General features: G+C 41.0%; 1 protein-coding gene across 3 annotated transcripts in view; it reads right to left on the minus strand.

Annotated features, from left to right (window-relative positions):
- Positions 1-17689, minus strand: part of PDGFA (platelet derived growth factor subunit A) — a 94808-nt gene that overhangs the window by 53548 nt on the left and 23571 nt on the right. For all 3 annotated transcript variants that reach the window (XM_086940546.1, XM_086940548.1, XM_086940547.1), the window contains exons 3-4: positions 11830-11934; positions 100-287 (exon numbers count right to left, since the gene is read on the minus strand). In XM_086940546.1, coding sequence (XP_086796672.1) covers positions 100-287; positions 11830-11934 — 293 coding nt within the window. The remainder of the gene's footprint in view (positions 1-99; positions 288-11829; positions 11935-17689) is intronic.

A 17689-nucleotide genomic window follows, 5' to 3' on the forward strand; every position in this document is an offset into this window, starting at 1 on the left:
AGAGACGACACTTTGTGACGTATGGCGGTCAAAAAACAGACACATTTCACATATGAACACACAGAACAACACTGAAGATATCTTTTCTCATTTTCTTACCTTCACGCTTCTGTGATGTACCCGTGAAGGCTGGCACTTCATGCTGCTTGTGTTGCAACAGCCAGTGCAACGTTTCACTTCCACACAAGGTGGCCATATTAAGAAGTTGGCAGAGGTGGGATCGATCTGACTGCGAGGAATTTCATATATTACAGTCCTTGTTTTACAAAGTGCGGGGACAGCTTCCTCTGCAAACCAAAGAGTAAAGATTCTTGATGAATATATGTTCCTTCCTCAAAAGGAACACAACAATATGAAAACATGAATATGTTAAGATTTAGCTAGTGTTCCACTCTACACATCTCTAATCACACAGTGATAAACCAATGTAAAGTGTGCAAAATCCTTTCTTGAGCCATCTGATTATGGTCGGACTTTCTTAATTCAACCTATTTTTTCTATAGCAATCCACTACCAAACTTTGCAACTATTATTGAAAGAATACATTAACTGCAGTATTCACATAGTGCCACTGGCACTAATCATTATAACAATTTTTTCCTTGTTCATAATATTCAACAGCAATCAATGCGGAATTATCAATTTATATTTACTTTCTCTGGACTTCCTAAAACATGACCACTTTCATCTCGATGAGATGCATGATCGCCGATGGTATTTGTTTTATGGTTTTTCATTTTTTAGAGAAATTATTCTATTTTTAAATGGGTGCTGCAATGTTTATTTTTGATTGCATGCATATGTCATGAAAATAAAAACAAGAAAACATTCTGCAACCTCAAACATGGAGGTCCTTTGCTCAAAGGAATTACTATTATTTTAATAAACCATCACATATAATCTTTAGTAGAACTATGCAAGTACTTATAGATATACTCTTTTTAGTTTTAATACACATCACAGGTAATATGGGTCGTACTGGAGCCAGGAAAATGTACTATTGTCTTTGAATTACTGTAACCTGAATGCATATTTAAATACGCATAGATGACTCAAAAATAAAAAGGGATACAAAATGGAAAGAAAAAATTGCACTTAAGTTCACTTTTTTTAGGTGGATTTGCAGCTGATCTGGCAAAATAATGGCAGTGACAGAAGTGGGCTGACACACTGTCCCGTGCTGTATGCTGTAGTTGGTGTAAGCAACATGTGAAAGAATGGATCAATGGATGAAGAGTGCTGGCCCCAAACCACTTTCTGTATTTGTCTATGAATGCAATTTTTACAGATTTTGGTCATCACATGATGCCGGCAAAACAACTATAAACAAAACAAGTGATGGACCGAATGTGGATCAATGTCACACATTCACCCCAGTCCAAAGATCTGGGCCCAAATCCATCGTTTTTTTGCACGCCACACCACCCTGGGTTAGACAATGGCAATATGCAAATCAGCTCTGACCCTGTGCCCCATGGGAACAGTCCAGTCCGAACTACAAAAGCCATGTCCTTCCCAGAACGGAATCAAGCATCCGAGGACCGGACCGGTTTCGAGGTAACATCTCTCATCAGCCCGGCTAGCTTGACTCCAGTGGTGTGGAGTGCCTGGGACCCACGTCTGGGCATCCCCAGCGCACTTAGGGCGGAATTTGCAAACAAAACAAGTGATGGACCGAATGTGGATCAATGTCACACATTCACCCCAGTCCAAAGATCTGGGCCCAAATCCATCGTTTTTTTGCACTCCACACCACTCTGGGTTAGACAATGGCGATATGCAAATCAGCTCTGACCCTGTGCCCCATGGGAACAGTCCAGTCCGAACTAGTGTGGAGTGCAAAAAAACGATGGGTTTGGGCCCAGATCTTTGGACTGGGATGAATGTGTGACATTGATCCACATTCGGTCCATCACCTGTTTTGTTGGCAAAACAACTATAGACATCTTCGGGCCAGACCTCACAACAGTACAATACTTTAATAAAACCCCATAAAATGATTACAGCATACATTTAATTGCTCAACAGATAAGCAGCTAACTCAATATCCATAGTACTTACCAGTACTAGTGGAACAAAGATTTGCACAAGCATTTACAAATGCACTTGGGTTTGCATTTCTCACTCATCCTTCAAACTCTGGTAACTGGCAAAGTAGTATCTGTCCTTGGTTTTGGAGACAGGGTTGGCTAAGCTGATTCCTCTTCAATGAACCTCCTTCAACTATAATGTATTCTAAATTATTTGCGTTTGGTACCATTCTAAAAATGGCTGCCCACAAAATGAAAGAAATTGCCACCAGTAAGCCAAGGTGAGTATTATGCCAAAGGGCGTTACCATCATGTCATGCACACTAACATTATGAAAGGAATTATGCCATTGATAGCTTTAAGCCCAGTGACAGGCAACATTAAACCATGGAGATCTACATTATGACAGGAAGATCCCCTTTCTTTTTAGACCATTATTCTAGAGATGCAAAGTACCTTCATACCAAGGATGTTCATAGTACGTCCGGAATTACCACTATTATTCCAGTACAAGCAATACATTGTAAGTAACACCATCATACTAAGGATCTACATTGTCTAAAAAAAACCCAATGCTAAGCAATGATTTGAATTCTACCAAGGGCAGGCATCATCTCATGGATACCAACAATTAGACAAAAATTACCACCATTGTGAACAGGCCACCATTTTACATGGGGTGGGCATCATGCCATAGATGCTCACAAGTACCACCAATATGCAAGCCATTATTTCACCAAAGGGACGAGCATGAAGCTAAAATCGCCCAGAATTACCATAATTGTGTCAGAGGAAGTATTTTACAATGTTAAGCAGTGAACACAACAGTCACACACTCACGCAAACAAAAAATACACACGCTCACTAAAACGCAAGGAGACACACACAGCAGTTTTTTATGCTTCTCTTCCTCAGCCATCCAGGCTTCTGCTACTCTCCTGACTACTCTTCCTTCTAGGCCACGCGCCAGCTCTGCTTCCTTCCTGATATCACACACACGCATTAGGAGTATGCACAATAACCAGTCTCCGATTTAATTAATGGTTAGGCTTTTGCTGTCAGTCTACTGTCTGTGTGGATGGTAAACGCTTTTCCAGAAAGAAAGCCTCCCCACTTTTAAACTCTAGAAGAATCCGCGAAATAAAGTGTGTGAATACATGGTGGCGTGCCTTATTTCAAGAGCAGCGCAGGACGAAACCAGGTCTACCAGATTTGTTTCACGATTTGAAAGCTTGTTTCCAAACTGACTAAGAATAGTAATTTTTGTCATGAAAGCAATTCCACAAACAAAATGCAGTCACCTGTACTTTAAATGTGGATATTGGAGTTTAGTACGATGTACTCTGTTTCTGAAAAAAACATGTTCACTTTTTAGGTCTGGCCCAACAAACCAGCTGTCCTCAGATGCATTGTGATCAACCTCAAAAAGCTTTTAGGAGTACTACAGAAAGAGAGAAATGTTGGCTCCGCCCACGTTGGTAGCTATGAGTACGTTTTGATTGGACAGAAATAGTGTGCTTCCACCGAACAAAATGCTTCCCTTCCACACAGCTATGACTAGTTTCTTTATTTATCCAGCAGCACTTTGGCCTGGACTTTCAGAGCCTCACACGACATTACACAGCTGCTATAAGTGTCTTGGAGTACTAGTTTACAGTGCTCGTTTTCCTATGGCAGAAACACTGATGGGAGGAAGCCAGTCATGAAGAACGTATCGCAGTCCCAGCTCCCTCACATTCCATAATCAACATTGGACTCCAGAGAAAGGGTTTGTGTTTGAGAGCAGTATTAAATGCCAGGCGCTACAATAAACTACATGAATATTAGGTGATCAAGAAAAGACAGCTGTTCGAGTACTACTAAGAGTGGGGTATAGGTCTACCTATGTGTTAATCCACCAGAGTACAGGGTTTGATTGGACCGTATTTAAGTGACTGCACTAAAAAGACTGTTGTATTGCACGTTTTAACTAGTGGCAAAGCTTAAACTTAAAAAAGTTTAGACTGAGTTGTCTATGTTGGTAAACCCATAATCATGGTTATAGGCCTAATCGGTTTATTATGAAATGTATTGATTAAAAGAAATAGGCCTAACATAATGTTTGTGAACGGCATATGTTAAAATTATTTAGCATTTAAGTGTCGATTCACGTTACGCTATATTAGAGCTGACAGATAGGTATTTTATTACATGGCAATTCACCTGATTACCATAGTAGGCAAGGGTTTTGGTGTATGTGCACCACCGGAACAAACTGTCAGGATGGAAGATGTGCACCACAATACTCCTTGTTAGGCTCTCTTAGGACGGACAATATTTTGCTTTGACGACTATCATTTTGAATACATTTGTACTTTTATGACAGTATGGCAAGTTATGGTGCAAGCCAATGATAACAGCTGTAGTTTTGGTTGGTGTCCAGGGAAACGTTATGCCAGTGCACTAGTTCTAGCCTGCTTATTATGAAAAGTTATTACAAAACTAATAGGCTTGGCATATTTATTGTAAAAAGCATATGATAAGCCACTAACAGTGTACTGTTATCACATTATGTTGCAGGTTGTAGAAAGTGTATGTGGTTACATGTAATCTCACAGATTACAATAGTAGGCAAGGGTTTGGTTGTTGGTCATCCAATGTGACAAATCCGGGAGTAGAATTTTATTGCAATTTCTTTTAGGTATGGTTTTTTGCCACTTGTAATTTTGAACATACTTCACATTTAAAAAATGTATGCCTGATGGTTGTCAGCCTATGCACACACTAGCAGGCCCATGTTGCATATAGTGTCATGCTCACTGGTAAAGTGTAGAGGCCATATTGGTTCACTAGGAAAAGTTAAGCCAGTATGATCAGCATAGCAAGGAGGCCCTACCTACAGGGAAAAGTGTATGTTGAAGGGAATAGGCTTTTAAGGGTGGATCGTTATAACGGGACTCTCCATTCCCGCTACCGCCGGAGCCGCCCTGCAGGGTTGGGGGCCCCCAGTATGGAGCTTTCTTCTTTGTGTTGCAGACACTCGTGGGGGCATGACCCGCTCACCCTGCGCCAAACCGATGGACTGCCGTGGTTATTTTGGATAGCAGAGGTGAGAAAGGGAGATTAGTGAGGGTACACCTCACTTGGACAGTTTGGAACAACTTGCCATTTCAAAATTACGATGCTGCTGCTCGGTGACAATTTTGGGCACACAGACACTTTATTTCGAAATGCTATTTCTATAACTGTGCAACGATGGTAAAAAATGCTATTAAGTAAAAGAATGATATTCTCCACGTGTGTACAAATGAAAACTGATGCATTTTGGAACTTGTGGTGATGTCACGGAAAGTCACATGACTTGATAAATTGGAGCACTTGCAATCATTTTGTAAATTGTTGCCTACCTGTGAACAAGGCTTAACAAAGCTGAAACGCGTAAGGTTTGGAGCTGCAGAAAAATGCATTAAATGGCTGGAAATTATTCTGAACCGGGCTTGGCAAATCTTTTCTTGATATATATATATATATACACATATATATACACATATATGTACACACACATACACATATATATATATATATATATATATATATATATATATATATATATATATATATATATACATATATATATACACACGCCCACACATATACATATACATATATATATACACATATATGTATATCTACACACACACACACCTACACATATACATATATATATATATATATATATATACACATACATACATACATACATACATACATATATATACACACCCACACAATACCCTTTCAGGCTTAGAGTGCCACATAAATTATGCAAAAAACTTGGTAGTTTCCAAGTTTAGGTGGGGCGCAGCTCCTGCACAGAGCACCCTATAACAACAGCGGCACTCTGCATTTGCACACTACAAATGTCTGTTTTTCTAGCAAGAATTTAAAATTCAGCAGTTCAAATCCCTCCTGCTCATAGGGCAGTTTCATATATCTAATGGCCCGTTTACCTCTCCTATATCCCCATATAAAACTACCGATTGCCCCTTTGAGACATTCATTTTTATAATATTGCATCTCCCCAAACACTCAAGAGAAGCCGATGCCATCGTCATAGTTCAGTAATTACCATCTTTAAAAGCGGCTCGTCTGAGTCTCATTTACACTTGTCTTCCATCCATGACAGGGTACCGCTTGGGGAAATGGTTCAGCCCATATCCATCATTGACTCTCTTCCCCATTTGAATGACAGCATTTTCTGATCAAATGTGTACTTCCACCTGAAAATGAGTGGGCATCAGCTTCAGGGCAAGTTATCTAGTCTTCAATTTTCTCCTTTTATAGTTCAACTTTCCTTTCTTTGCTTCCCCTGTTCTTAATTTTAATGTTTAAGAGGATACTACAGGTCTCCAGGTAATTCTAATGGATTTCTTGCTTGCTGCTCATTTCATCTGCAGTCCACTGCATCCAATGTGGCCACTTCCTCTAAACCATAAGACCATAATGGAACATTGTTGTCCGTAGTGTATTATTGTTTACCATTTCAAGGTGGCCAAAACATTAGTTCTGAATGATACGGCCATGCTGGAACTTTAAAACAAAGACAGACTATTTCCAATATGTATGCAAGAGGACCTTTGGTTGCTATATTTAGTTTCATTATTGCAAGCATATACTGTTTTCTTCTAGTTTTCTTTTAATTGCAGATTTTGTGTATTGTTTTATTGCAGTTGTGCCAGAGGATGAATTCAAGAATGAGTCACTGGATGAATGAATGAGTGCACAAATGAGTGACAGAGATGATTTATTGAGTGTCTAATCCCATCTATGAGACCAAAGGCACTAGGTCAGACCTATTGGCATTGGCAATGATGGTTTTTAACTTTTTATGCCATGGTTTCTTTTAAGTAGTTTCAACAATTAATCATGAAAAAGATAGTTGTCCAGTGGGGAACAATGAGATGTCAAGTGCACCATACTTCGGAGTGGAGGTTAGGTGGGTTTTGTTGAATAATCACTTGCCTTGTTATATAAAATGCCTTATAACACAATTCTGCCATTTCTAAGTACTGTAAATAACTGATGTTACTGCTCCCTAATTTGAGCTACTATTGCCCAAAGGAATGGCCAGGCAAAAATGGAATTTGTATTCTGCCTTAATGCAGCTTTGACTCAAGATGATCAGACCATTGCAGATGTAAACAGCGAGCGGTCAATATATGGGATTGCATATCTGGTATGGGCTGACTTTAAATCAGCAATTTTGTTTCTTTATGGACTATACAGTCTCCCCTTATTTAATTTTTCTATGCTTTCGGTGGCCACTCCAAAGGACTAATGCCACAAAAGGCAATGTTGTCTTCTACTTTCAATTCCATTCGGTTACGCCAACATGCTACATTTACAATGAACAATACACTAATACGTTTGATTCAGAACATCTTTCAAATGAACATTTGTTTCTGAACTAATACTTCCAATTTCAAAATATTTGAAAGACGTTTTTGTGCATGTACCCATTCCTAATGGAGGTTCGTACTGTCCCCAAGTTTACTCACAATAGAATAGAAATTATGTGAGGCAGGTTAAGCATATGCCAAGTGACCCTATCTCTCCGACATTTCTCTGCTTCATCGCATGCTTGAGAGCAGCTACTACTTTAGGCAACATGCTTGCAGCACACCTCTGTACATAACGTATAGCACCAAGCATAGTATTCTTAGGCTCTATTAGAAGCAACTATCTTACAACCATGAATTAACAAACTGAGTAGCCTATTTACTCCCCTCAGAAACGACTCTGGGACCTGCTGACGGGTGTCACAGTATTATACTAATGTCGAAATACAGTGGTTCACAAATAGCAGCATTAACAAGTTCAAATGTACCTCTGTGATACACGAAACATAAATTTGCACCAATAAATGGACTTATTTACATGAAGAATTACATTTAAAAAAAAAAATAATAATTGTATAGCGCTAACTAGATTCGAAGATATCCGGTATCAGAGCGCTATTTATGAGCCTTCTACACTGTATTTCAGCATTCTTTTATCAGAGAATAAAATGATGGCTAGGGAAGTACTACTTGAAATGTAACTTATCTTCTTGGATTACTGCCAGAGCACCAGCACAACAGTTTGAGCGAATTTTTGCTAAACTCAAAATATTCTTCTAGCATATCAGGCCAGTGGGTACTGAGGTCCCTCTCACCAAGTGCTTCTATATAGGGAATAGGAATTCTCTGCTCATTTCACACTTCTGGTTCACAAATAATAATTTAGCTGTACCCTCTTCAGTTCTTCTCCTCCTCTGAATAGAAAAATATGACATCTCACTATTTCACATTTCTCAGCCTCTTCTCTCTATAGGACTTAGTACCAACTCAGGAACACTTTTAGGCCAATTTAGTCCGTTCTCAGTTTATACAATTCTTGCTTGCTTTTAACGATAGAATATGATCTCCGGTAAGACAATGGTACTGCCACGTTTCCCACTGAGTTTAGAATTTCTTCCAAAATAATTCAATCTAATGTACCCGGTATTCTTAGCTCTTAAGCCTAAGATATTTTAAATGTTAGTTCTACATAAGCATTTGAAGCCTCTTCTGTGAGAGTCGTTGCTGACCATAACCCAACAATCCTCTTTCAGGGTTAACCATACACTTATTATTCAATTGTGATCTTGGTGTTACAGCATACACAATTAATCATGCCTGGGGTGATTGTAACTCATTTTTGTATTTAAAAAACTGCAGCATGTACCCACAGACATCGACTAGAGTGAGTCCAAGCATCTTTTGCCAACTCATTTTTAGTTAAATAACCTGACCCCAAATTAGGTTTCAAAATGTGAAACCTCCCCACACATTTTTGTTCCTCATGACATGCAGAAACTCATTTGGTGCTAGAACGGAAACACAGTGACAACTTCAAGAGGGAGCAAAAATTAAATTTGGAAACAAAATCACTTGATGTACCAATGTGAATAAACGGCATCAAAACCTCTAAATAACTACTCATGTATGTGGTCTAGATGCTGTTACTGAACCAGAAAATTGTGTCAAGAGTCAAAACCAGCAGCAGTTAAGCAAAGTGCAAACATCATCTTTGCAGTAACAAATTATAAAACCTTAAGAACGGCAACAGCCACCACAAAGACACAGCAGTTCCTGCTGTGATGAGCGTAAGCAGGTATGACACTATGTTTTGTTTGAAAAGGGCTTTTCAAAGCATTGGAGGGTGTAGTCACTGTAGTTGGTATCTTGAGCCCTAAGAGAATGCCTTGGGAATACAAATCTAAAGCACACAACATCCTAAAAATGTGACCGAGGAGAATTGCATAAATTGTATACCCCCAAGCATGACATCCATAAATTCGCTTGCAAATCCATGACTAATCGGTAGGCCAGTTCATGGTAAATGTCTTTTATTCTCACGTGATGGGCTGGCTATTATTCTCCAGAGGCAAAGCCCCAATTGAAAAAGGAATTCCTCTGCTTGCAAGAAAGCGTCTAGCTATAATTCACCATTTCTAACTGTTTACATCGGCAGTAAATGATCTACATTGTGACGCTTTCCATTTTCTCCTAGCCCTCATTCTGCATTAGCCACTCTATTTCGTAATTCTCAAGCGCCGCATTCTAAAAGTACAGCTACCAAATGCTTTCCCATAACCTTCTGAGATCTACACAGAATGATAAAGCACAATCCATCCTCTAACCTCATAAATCAGCTCAATTTTGTGATACTGTTGGCATTTCTTGGCAACCTAAAATTCAGTGTCCCCGTTTCTTTGTGCTGATCGCCCTTTACCCAAACATTTCTAAGCAATGAAGATTGGGTGTATTGCCTAATGGTACCTGATTCACCTAGTGTCATAAAAAGGGCATGATCTCTCTAACGAGTCAACAAACAGCATCTGCTAACTGTAGCAGCAACTCAGTGCCAGGAAGTAATGAAGGAAATGAATACTAGACGCTTGGGGAATGAAGCATAAGTTGAATTATATTTAACTGCAGATGTAATTACATAATCTTGCAAAGGTCACAACCATCTGAAAAAAACTGGATATTTTCCATCACACTATGAGTGACCCCATATTATGATATTCATTATAACATGACATCTTTCAAGAGCCACAGGAAGTGCTTCAGCCGACAGCTACTGAAGGGTGCAAGTGCATGCACTGTTATTTAAAAATGTCCTAATGTAAATCGCTTTGCAGAGGATATTTATTTATCCAGACTCACCAAATGCATGTAAATAAATAGTCAAATACGTACTTCAGGAAAATAATATTTATATCTACAGACAACCAACCCTTATCCCTTCATGCACAAAGACAGTCAGAAATGAGGCAGGGGTTTGGGGGCATTAAAGTTATTGTGGTACTCGTGTAGATGTCTGAACTGCTTAGCTCAGATGAACTTTGAATGCATACTATTCCTGCTCACCATGTGCCTCAGGATAGAAGCATCAATAATGCATCTTACGGAACCCTTATAATGCCTCCCTGAAAACACGTAGCACTTCTTCCCAAGCACCCACCTTTCTTGGAATCCCAATTCTTCATGCTAATGGGGCGAACCATCACAGCTATTGCCTCCTGCTCTAACAATGCTGATATTTTCTTTACCTTGAGGGTAAATTAGGTGTGTTATAGCAAGGGATTTGTGGAAACTACCCACCACACTAGAAGAGGTCTTACTGGGAGCAGAGCTCTCCTATAAAAGGCAATTGATACGTTACTACAGTCAGTTTACCGTTCCAGTGTACTTTTTTGTAGTTTTGTTGCAATATGCACTGTCTTATTTTAGTTATCGATAAATTACTCTTCACTGCTTAAACCACACTGCTAGGCACCATTTTAGTGTTATAGCCATCGTGACCAGGAAATGCAGTCAAAGAGAAATGCCTTAATGGCCAGACTAATTGTGCAGAACCTCTCAACAAGCAATCTGCAAACACTGCTCCAATAACTAACTACTTTGTTTGCAGTTTTAAATACCCTTCTCCAGGACAAGAGCTGATCTGATATTATTGATGTTATCATACTAATACGTCAAGTTACATTATCGCCCATTCAGATAACATCTACCAACAAACACCACCCAACTGTACAAGAGGGCGTGTATGGTGACGTGTAGAAAAACCATCATTATTAAACAAATTAATCTGCTTCTCTACTTAGTTGAAATCGCATTAAAGATCTTACAAATGAATTCCAACGAAAGAAGTTTGTGCCACTACGTTGTGCAGTTCAGTGAGTTCAATAAATGTTGCTTCATAAACAGGTCATCTTTTTCTGCTGCTCAAATATCTGAGTTCGGATGAACCCAGAAACTAGAGGAGCCGAAAAGGTTACAGCACGGATAGTGTTTAAAAATGGAAGAGTCATCCCTAGATCACAGGTAGTCTTGGCTAAGCTCTATGTAAAAGGAAACACTATTCAATGGTCGCAGTGGACAAACTCTTGACATTCAAATATATATGCTTGCAACACTGTTACATTACCTTAAAATATGCATTCACAGATGGAGCTCTACTATTGGCAATTAATGTGCCGAAAACAGTACTAGGGCTGCACTATGGACAGAGGCAAAACGTGTCTACGCATGCATTCACATATTTAAAGTCAGCCCTAACAGTTAAAATCTGGAAAACCTACCAAAGTACCTCATGCTGACAAGCGCTTCACATCCTAGACACAAAGCATGTCCTTTTTTTGCATTTTAAGGAGATACTGTTCAAGTGCAGTGCTTTAAGGACAAAAAAGCCTTTTGTTCTAGAAGTTTGACATTGCATTTTACTTACTTACCGGCACTCCGTTTTCTGCGACTAGGTGCAGAATGCTTCTCTTGCACGTGTCTGGGAGGGTGTGAACTGTGCAATCTCACGCTTGCGCCTGACGCTTCTTCATTGGCTGCAACCAAAAAGTTACATTTACAAAATCATAAATACACGTCAAACTGCAATAGTACAAAATATTGTTGTCTTTTGAAGAGCTGGCTCTTCGAATAAGTCCCCCCAAGGCTAGCCTCACAGCCAAAGCGTCAGTATAGCCCTAAGTGTATGAGTGAGCATATAAATACGATAATATAACTTAACATTATGTCTGGGATGCATTCCTCAATAATGATAAAGCTAAAAAAAACACTAATTCTCCATTCTTAAGGTCGAGCCTCGGCAGCGCATGCTGTATTCGAGAATGGACTTGAAGCCCTGCCCACTCTCCACCCATATTTTTAATAGTCTTGTGTCATTGACATTTGTAAATGCTGGCTTCTGATTCATTAATAGGTTTGTTAGTCCCTTCTTAGTACCGCCATGTCTTCATTTGTAACCTCCCATGAGGATTGGCCCTTTTACTTCTGTTGTTACATGGTATGTCTTATTTAGTCTGTAAGCACTTTTTTCTTTAATGAGTTTCTCTTTCTGCAGGCATGACATGCTTTCCTGCAACATTCAGCTCGCCAAGCGTGCCTTCACTTTTCAAGCAGCCCGGGACAATGGCGCCTGCTACTTTGAGTAAAATAGGTCTCGCACTTACAAGAGTTTGAGCTATTGTAATTAATAACGTCTTTTATTTATGTGTTCATTATCAAAACAGATAAATAAAAGGCAATGTCATTTATAATGCCAATAGCTTAAACTCTGGCCAAGGCGAGACCTATTGCATTGCAAATGCTTGTTTTTTACAATCAGCATGTAGGCTGTGTGAGGACTGGCTGCCTCTGGACATTCATCAGAGGTAGGAATGACATACTGTGATTCGTTTTTCACGCTGGAAAAGAGAAGCTTGGATTTCGAGTTCTGTCTGCATGGACAATGCTTCCCAGAAACTGAAGAGAAGCGATCCTCAACAGTGCCATGGCAACAGGAATCCAATGACCGAAAAGGACAAGAGCATCACTCAGGGGGACAGCTCCGTACGCTCTCACCGCATATGAGCAAACTGCTGCTTTGCCTTGACAGGTCCATTCGCCTGCCTCTCTCTAAACAAGTCAGGCCGCGGTGAGGAGGTCGCCTTCCTCTGCCTGTTGGTGCCTCTCGAAGCATTCTGCATTAACACATCCTATCCGCACTGCCTGGTCCGGAAGCAATTTGAGACAGGGAGCACAGATCTGTCAAATCAAGAAACATGTGCTTCACTGGCAACGCTTCCCTAGCACTCGGTCCTAATTTTGAAGCGGATATCCAAGTGTTAGTTTACAAAGATGTTTGCAGAGGATAAGATGGGATCTGCGAGCATAGATAGATGTTAAAGAAAAAACAGTACTCCAAATACCAATGTGCAGATCAATCGTACATTTACACCAAGGGTAAGGTTAAAATCTGATTCTACCTAGGGGTAATTTAGATCTACGCCTTTTGTAGGTGTCTGTGACTCTGCATGCTTGACCTCTGGCCAATCAATCACCTCCCAGTTGCCATAGTGAGGGGCGTACAGGTGTAACCACTCTCCCCTGTCGGGATGTGTGTCAGAAGAACACCTTAGTGCCCGCTCTGGTAACTTTCTATTGGACTAAAGCACGTTTTACTTCTTTTTGAAAAATAATAAATGACATAAAAATTGAGGCTATGTGCAAATCAAGAAATGCTAAACACAGTGATATATAAAGCTACAAAATACCCTGCACCTTTAGCCAGTGTGAAATGCAGATCTGTTGACCATCAGAATGGAGGTTGAAATGGCTCAGATCTCTTCACACATACAGGTACAAATGTATCTTTCTAAATTAAGCAGAACTATCACCTGAAAACATCTCGGTTTCCACCCAGCATATATTTGCAGTCTGGACACAGAACCATATTCAACCCAACAGGCCATTCCACATACTGGTTATGTTGCTTAAGGATTGTTAGTTTGCACAAGGATTGTTAGCTTGCACTATCTTCGATTCGTACTGTGCACAGGCCAATATATCAAGGAAGTAGGGATGTTTTAAAACAGAGGATTTATGTAGATAAAGAAACTTTCCGGAGAAAGCAGCATCTACCAAAGTGCTAACTTGTATGGATGTTCAATATCACCATGCAACTCCAACGTCGACAGAACACTTGCTTAGAGAGTCCTTTAAAGAATTCCAAAAATGTTTTGCAATCTTACCCAACCGAAAAATAACAATTGTAATATCAAGAGCATAACCATCCAAATTCTGATCTTAAAGCAGCACCTATAAGGCAACTGAGACCCTCGACAGCACCTGCATATATATATGTTTTAGGAACGACCTTTTAACATTTCCTAGCCACAACGGCTAGTCATGAGGCTATTTGCACCACTTGGGCTGCACTCACCCTACCAATATAAACCATCTACGACACTCACACCCAATGGGCAGTAGCTTTCTATCAGTGAAAACTTCTCATTTGCTGGCAGTAAGTCTTCACTTTTTTATAACAAGGACTAACATTTTTAGATAATACAACCTATCGATCTGAACCTTCCTCAAAAATGTGTGAGAAATTTGTACTCCTCCACTGTTATCCATCAACAAATGCCTACCTATTCCTTGCTTATTCGCACATCTACGACTATACACAGTTCTCTTCTGCATCTCGAAGCGAGGTTTGTGCTTAACACATACCTTAAAACAAAATAACAAATGATATAACATGCATGTATAGCAGGGGTCTCCAAACTTTTCTGTAATAAGAGCTACTTATGTTCAATGAAAATCATCCCAAGCTACTACTATTATTCATGTTGTATAGTGACGACATAAGACAAGATATTAGCGGGCAGCTTGTGTAAGCAGTGTTCACTTCAGTGCATAAGGCAGGGTTGACGGCAGTAAGGCAAAAGAAGTATAATGAAATGAAAAAGGTTCTTAATAGAGCACACTGTGACCAAGCGGCTTCCTGGCGCTAGAGGTGGGGAGCTGAGGGAGACAGGGGAAGCCAAAACTGTTTAGCAGGGATAAGCAGTGGAGAACAGGTGGGTTTTTAAGGCCTTACGGAATTGGGAATAAATGGTAATGGATCTGATTGTTAGAGGGAGACTATTCCAGAAGGAGGGACCCAAAACAGAGAATCTGGTGCCTCCGGTTTTGGATTTACGGAATCGAGGTACATTGGAGAGGAACTGATTAGAGGAGCGGAGGGAACGGTTGGGGACATAGGGAGTGATGAGAGAGTTGATAAAGACTGGGCCGATGCGGGCTCGAGCCATGAAGACCAGACAGCCTATCTTAAAGAGGGATCTCTGGGAGATGGGGAGCCAATGAAGTGTTTTCAGGACAGGGGTGATGTGGGAGGACTTTGGGAGGTGGAAAATAAGGCGGGCGGCCTGATTCTGGACAGCCTGTAGGCGGCGAAGTTCGTACGCTGGAATGCCCACGTACAGGCTGTTCCCGTAATCGAGACGGGAAAGAATCATGGCCAAAATAATAAGCTTAAGGGCGTCAGAAGAAAAGAAACGGGACACCTTTCGGATGATTCGGAGGGAAAGGAAACAGGAGGATACAACCGAGCTGATCTGGGCATGCATAGAGAGGTCCCGACTGACTCTAATGCCCAAGGTCTTTGCCGAGGCTGCTGGTAGAGGTGGAGGGCCAGAGATGGAGGGCCAAAAGGCAGTCGACCAAGGGGAAGAGGAGGAGCCAGTCAGGACCAACTCCGTCTTGTCCAGATTAAGCTTCAGTTGATTCCGATTCATCCAATCTGAAATAAAGGCCAAGGTAGAGTGAAATTTAGGTGGGGAGTGCAAGGGAGAAGAAAGATCAAATACGAGCTGGAGGTCATCCGCGTAGTTATACACGGAGACCCCCATTTCAAGAAGGGAAAGAATAAGAGGACGGATATAAAGGTTAAAAAGAAGAGGGGACAAAGAGGAGCCTTGGGGAACACCACAGGGGACCAAGCGGGAAGGGGCGGAGTAACAGGAAAGATGAACCGCCTGAGTTCGATCTTTAAGAAAAGAGGCGAGCCAAGAGAGGGCTGTACCCCGGACGCCCACTGCGCTGACACGGTCGAGAAGGATAGCATGGTCGACCGTGTCAAACGCAGCGGACAGATCGAGAAGCACCAAGGCTTGGGGCAAGTTCGAATCTGCCTTACTCTTTAGCTCGTCCAAGACGGACAGGACAACAGACTCTGTGGAATGAGCCGGTCGGAAACCTGCTTGGTGGGAGGCCAAGAGGTGGTTGTCCTCGATGTGGGAAGAGAGACAAGAAGTGATGTAGCTCTCCAAGATCTTTCCGAGGTAGGGGAGAAGGGAAATAGGCCTAAAGTTAGAAGGGAGGGAAGGGTCTAGGCCAGGTTTTTTTAAAATAGGGCGAACTATGGCGGATTTGAAATACTTAGGAACAGAACCGGAGGAAATGGAAGAATTAAGAAGAGAGAGAGGAGGGTCGGGGCAATGGGTGAAGAATACTTTCAGACAGCGGGCTGGCGCACAATCGGCTGGGGAACCGGACTTCACTTTCTGGAGTAGAGCCAAGAACACTCCCAAGGAGATAGGGGGAAACTGATTAAGAGGAATGGAGGACAAGGGGGGGACAGAAAGAGGAGGGGACGGAGAGACAGAGGGAATATTAGATTTGATCTTGGCAATCTTCTCCAGGAAGAAGTCATTGAGAGAAAGGCAAAGGTCTTGGGAAGGGATAATGTTCAAATTGGCTCTGTCGGATGCAACAAGAATTATCTACATGGGTAATACCAGCTGCAATGACCATAGCACTAAGGTTATATTATGAGTAATGATGCTGCCTCTGCTCTACATGATTTATCACTCAAATCTCATCTTTAAATATACTTTGGAAGTTCAAACCTGTTTTTTCAAACCAACTATCTCATCTTCAATCTACCCTTTTCAATTTTGGTATACATATGTTAATTCATCCACTGACTTCACATTGGAGAGCTACCAGCAGCTCACGAGCTACTCGTTGGAGAAGCCTTTCTAAAGATGTCTAGTTGTCATGAAACAATTCCAAATAATTCTAATTTTAAGAACGGTACATGTCTAGGCGAGTTGAGAAGTCACACAAAGTAAACTTCCTCTCATAGCGCCAAAAGCAAATCTGCTGGTCTCCATCGGCATCAAGTTTAGTGTCCAACTCAAAATACAGAGTGACAGCAGCAGGTAGGTCTTTTGTTTCGGGTAAGCACTAATTCAAGAACAAGCAGCAGCTCGTCTGAATTTGCTTAGTGTCTCTGCTACAGATTAAATCCACCAGACCCACCCTAACCTTTCAAGGCTGCTGTTCCTCGCTGCAGACTCTGGCAGTGCAGCCAGGCCCGCCTCGCCCCCTAAACAAGCCGGCAGCATGGGTTAAGGGGCCACGAGAAAAGGCAAAACGGAAAATTCCACATTTCATTCCCAATGAAAAAACAAAACAAGTGAGGCGCTGGTGTGTGCTGAAAGTCGAGTAACCGTGCTGCATAAAGGCGGTTGACAGTTTAGGTCACTTAAAGGAGAGGGGACCATACAACAATTGTATCCAGATTTCTATATTTAAGCTCCCCTGCATACAGTTTGCAGATAGGAATGCCTCATGTGACATAGTGGAAAGTTTGATATCTCCACAGGCTCCCATGGGGAAGATATATGTATAAATATTGTACGCGCAAGAGAACAAAGTAGATAATTACCACAGAAGCGCAGTAGCAATGCTATCATAGCTATCTCAGCTTTAAAAATTAATGTATACATTATAGCGCTGGAAATCTTT

This window comes from Lissotriton vulgaris, chromosome 10 (assembly GCF_964263255.1).
Source record: "Lissotriton vulgaris chromosome 10, aLisVul1.2, whole genome shotgun sequence".
NCBI classification, from domain to species: Eukaryota; Metazoa; Chordata; class Amphibia; order Caudata; family Salamandridae; genus Lissotriton; species Lissotriton vulgaris.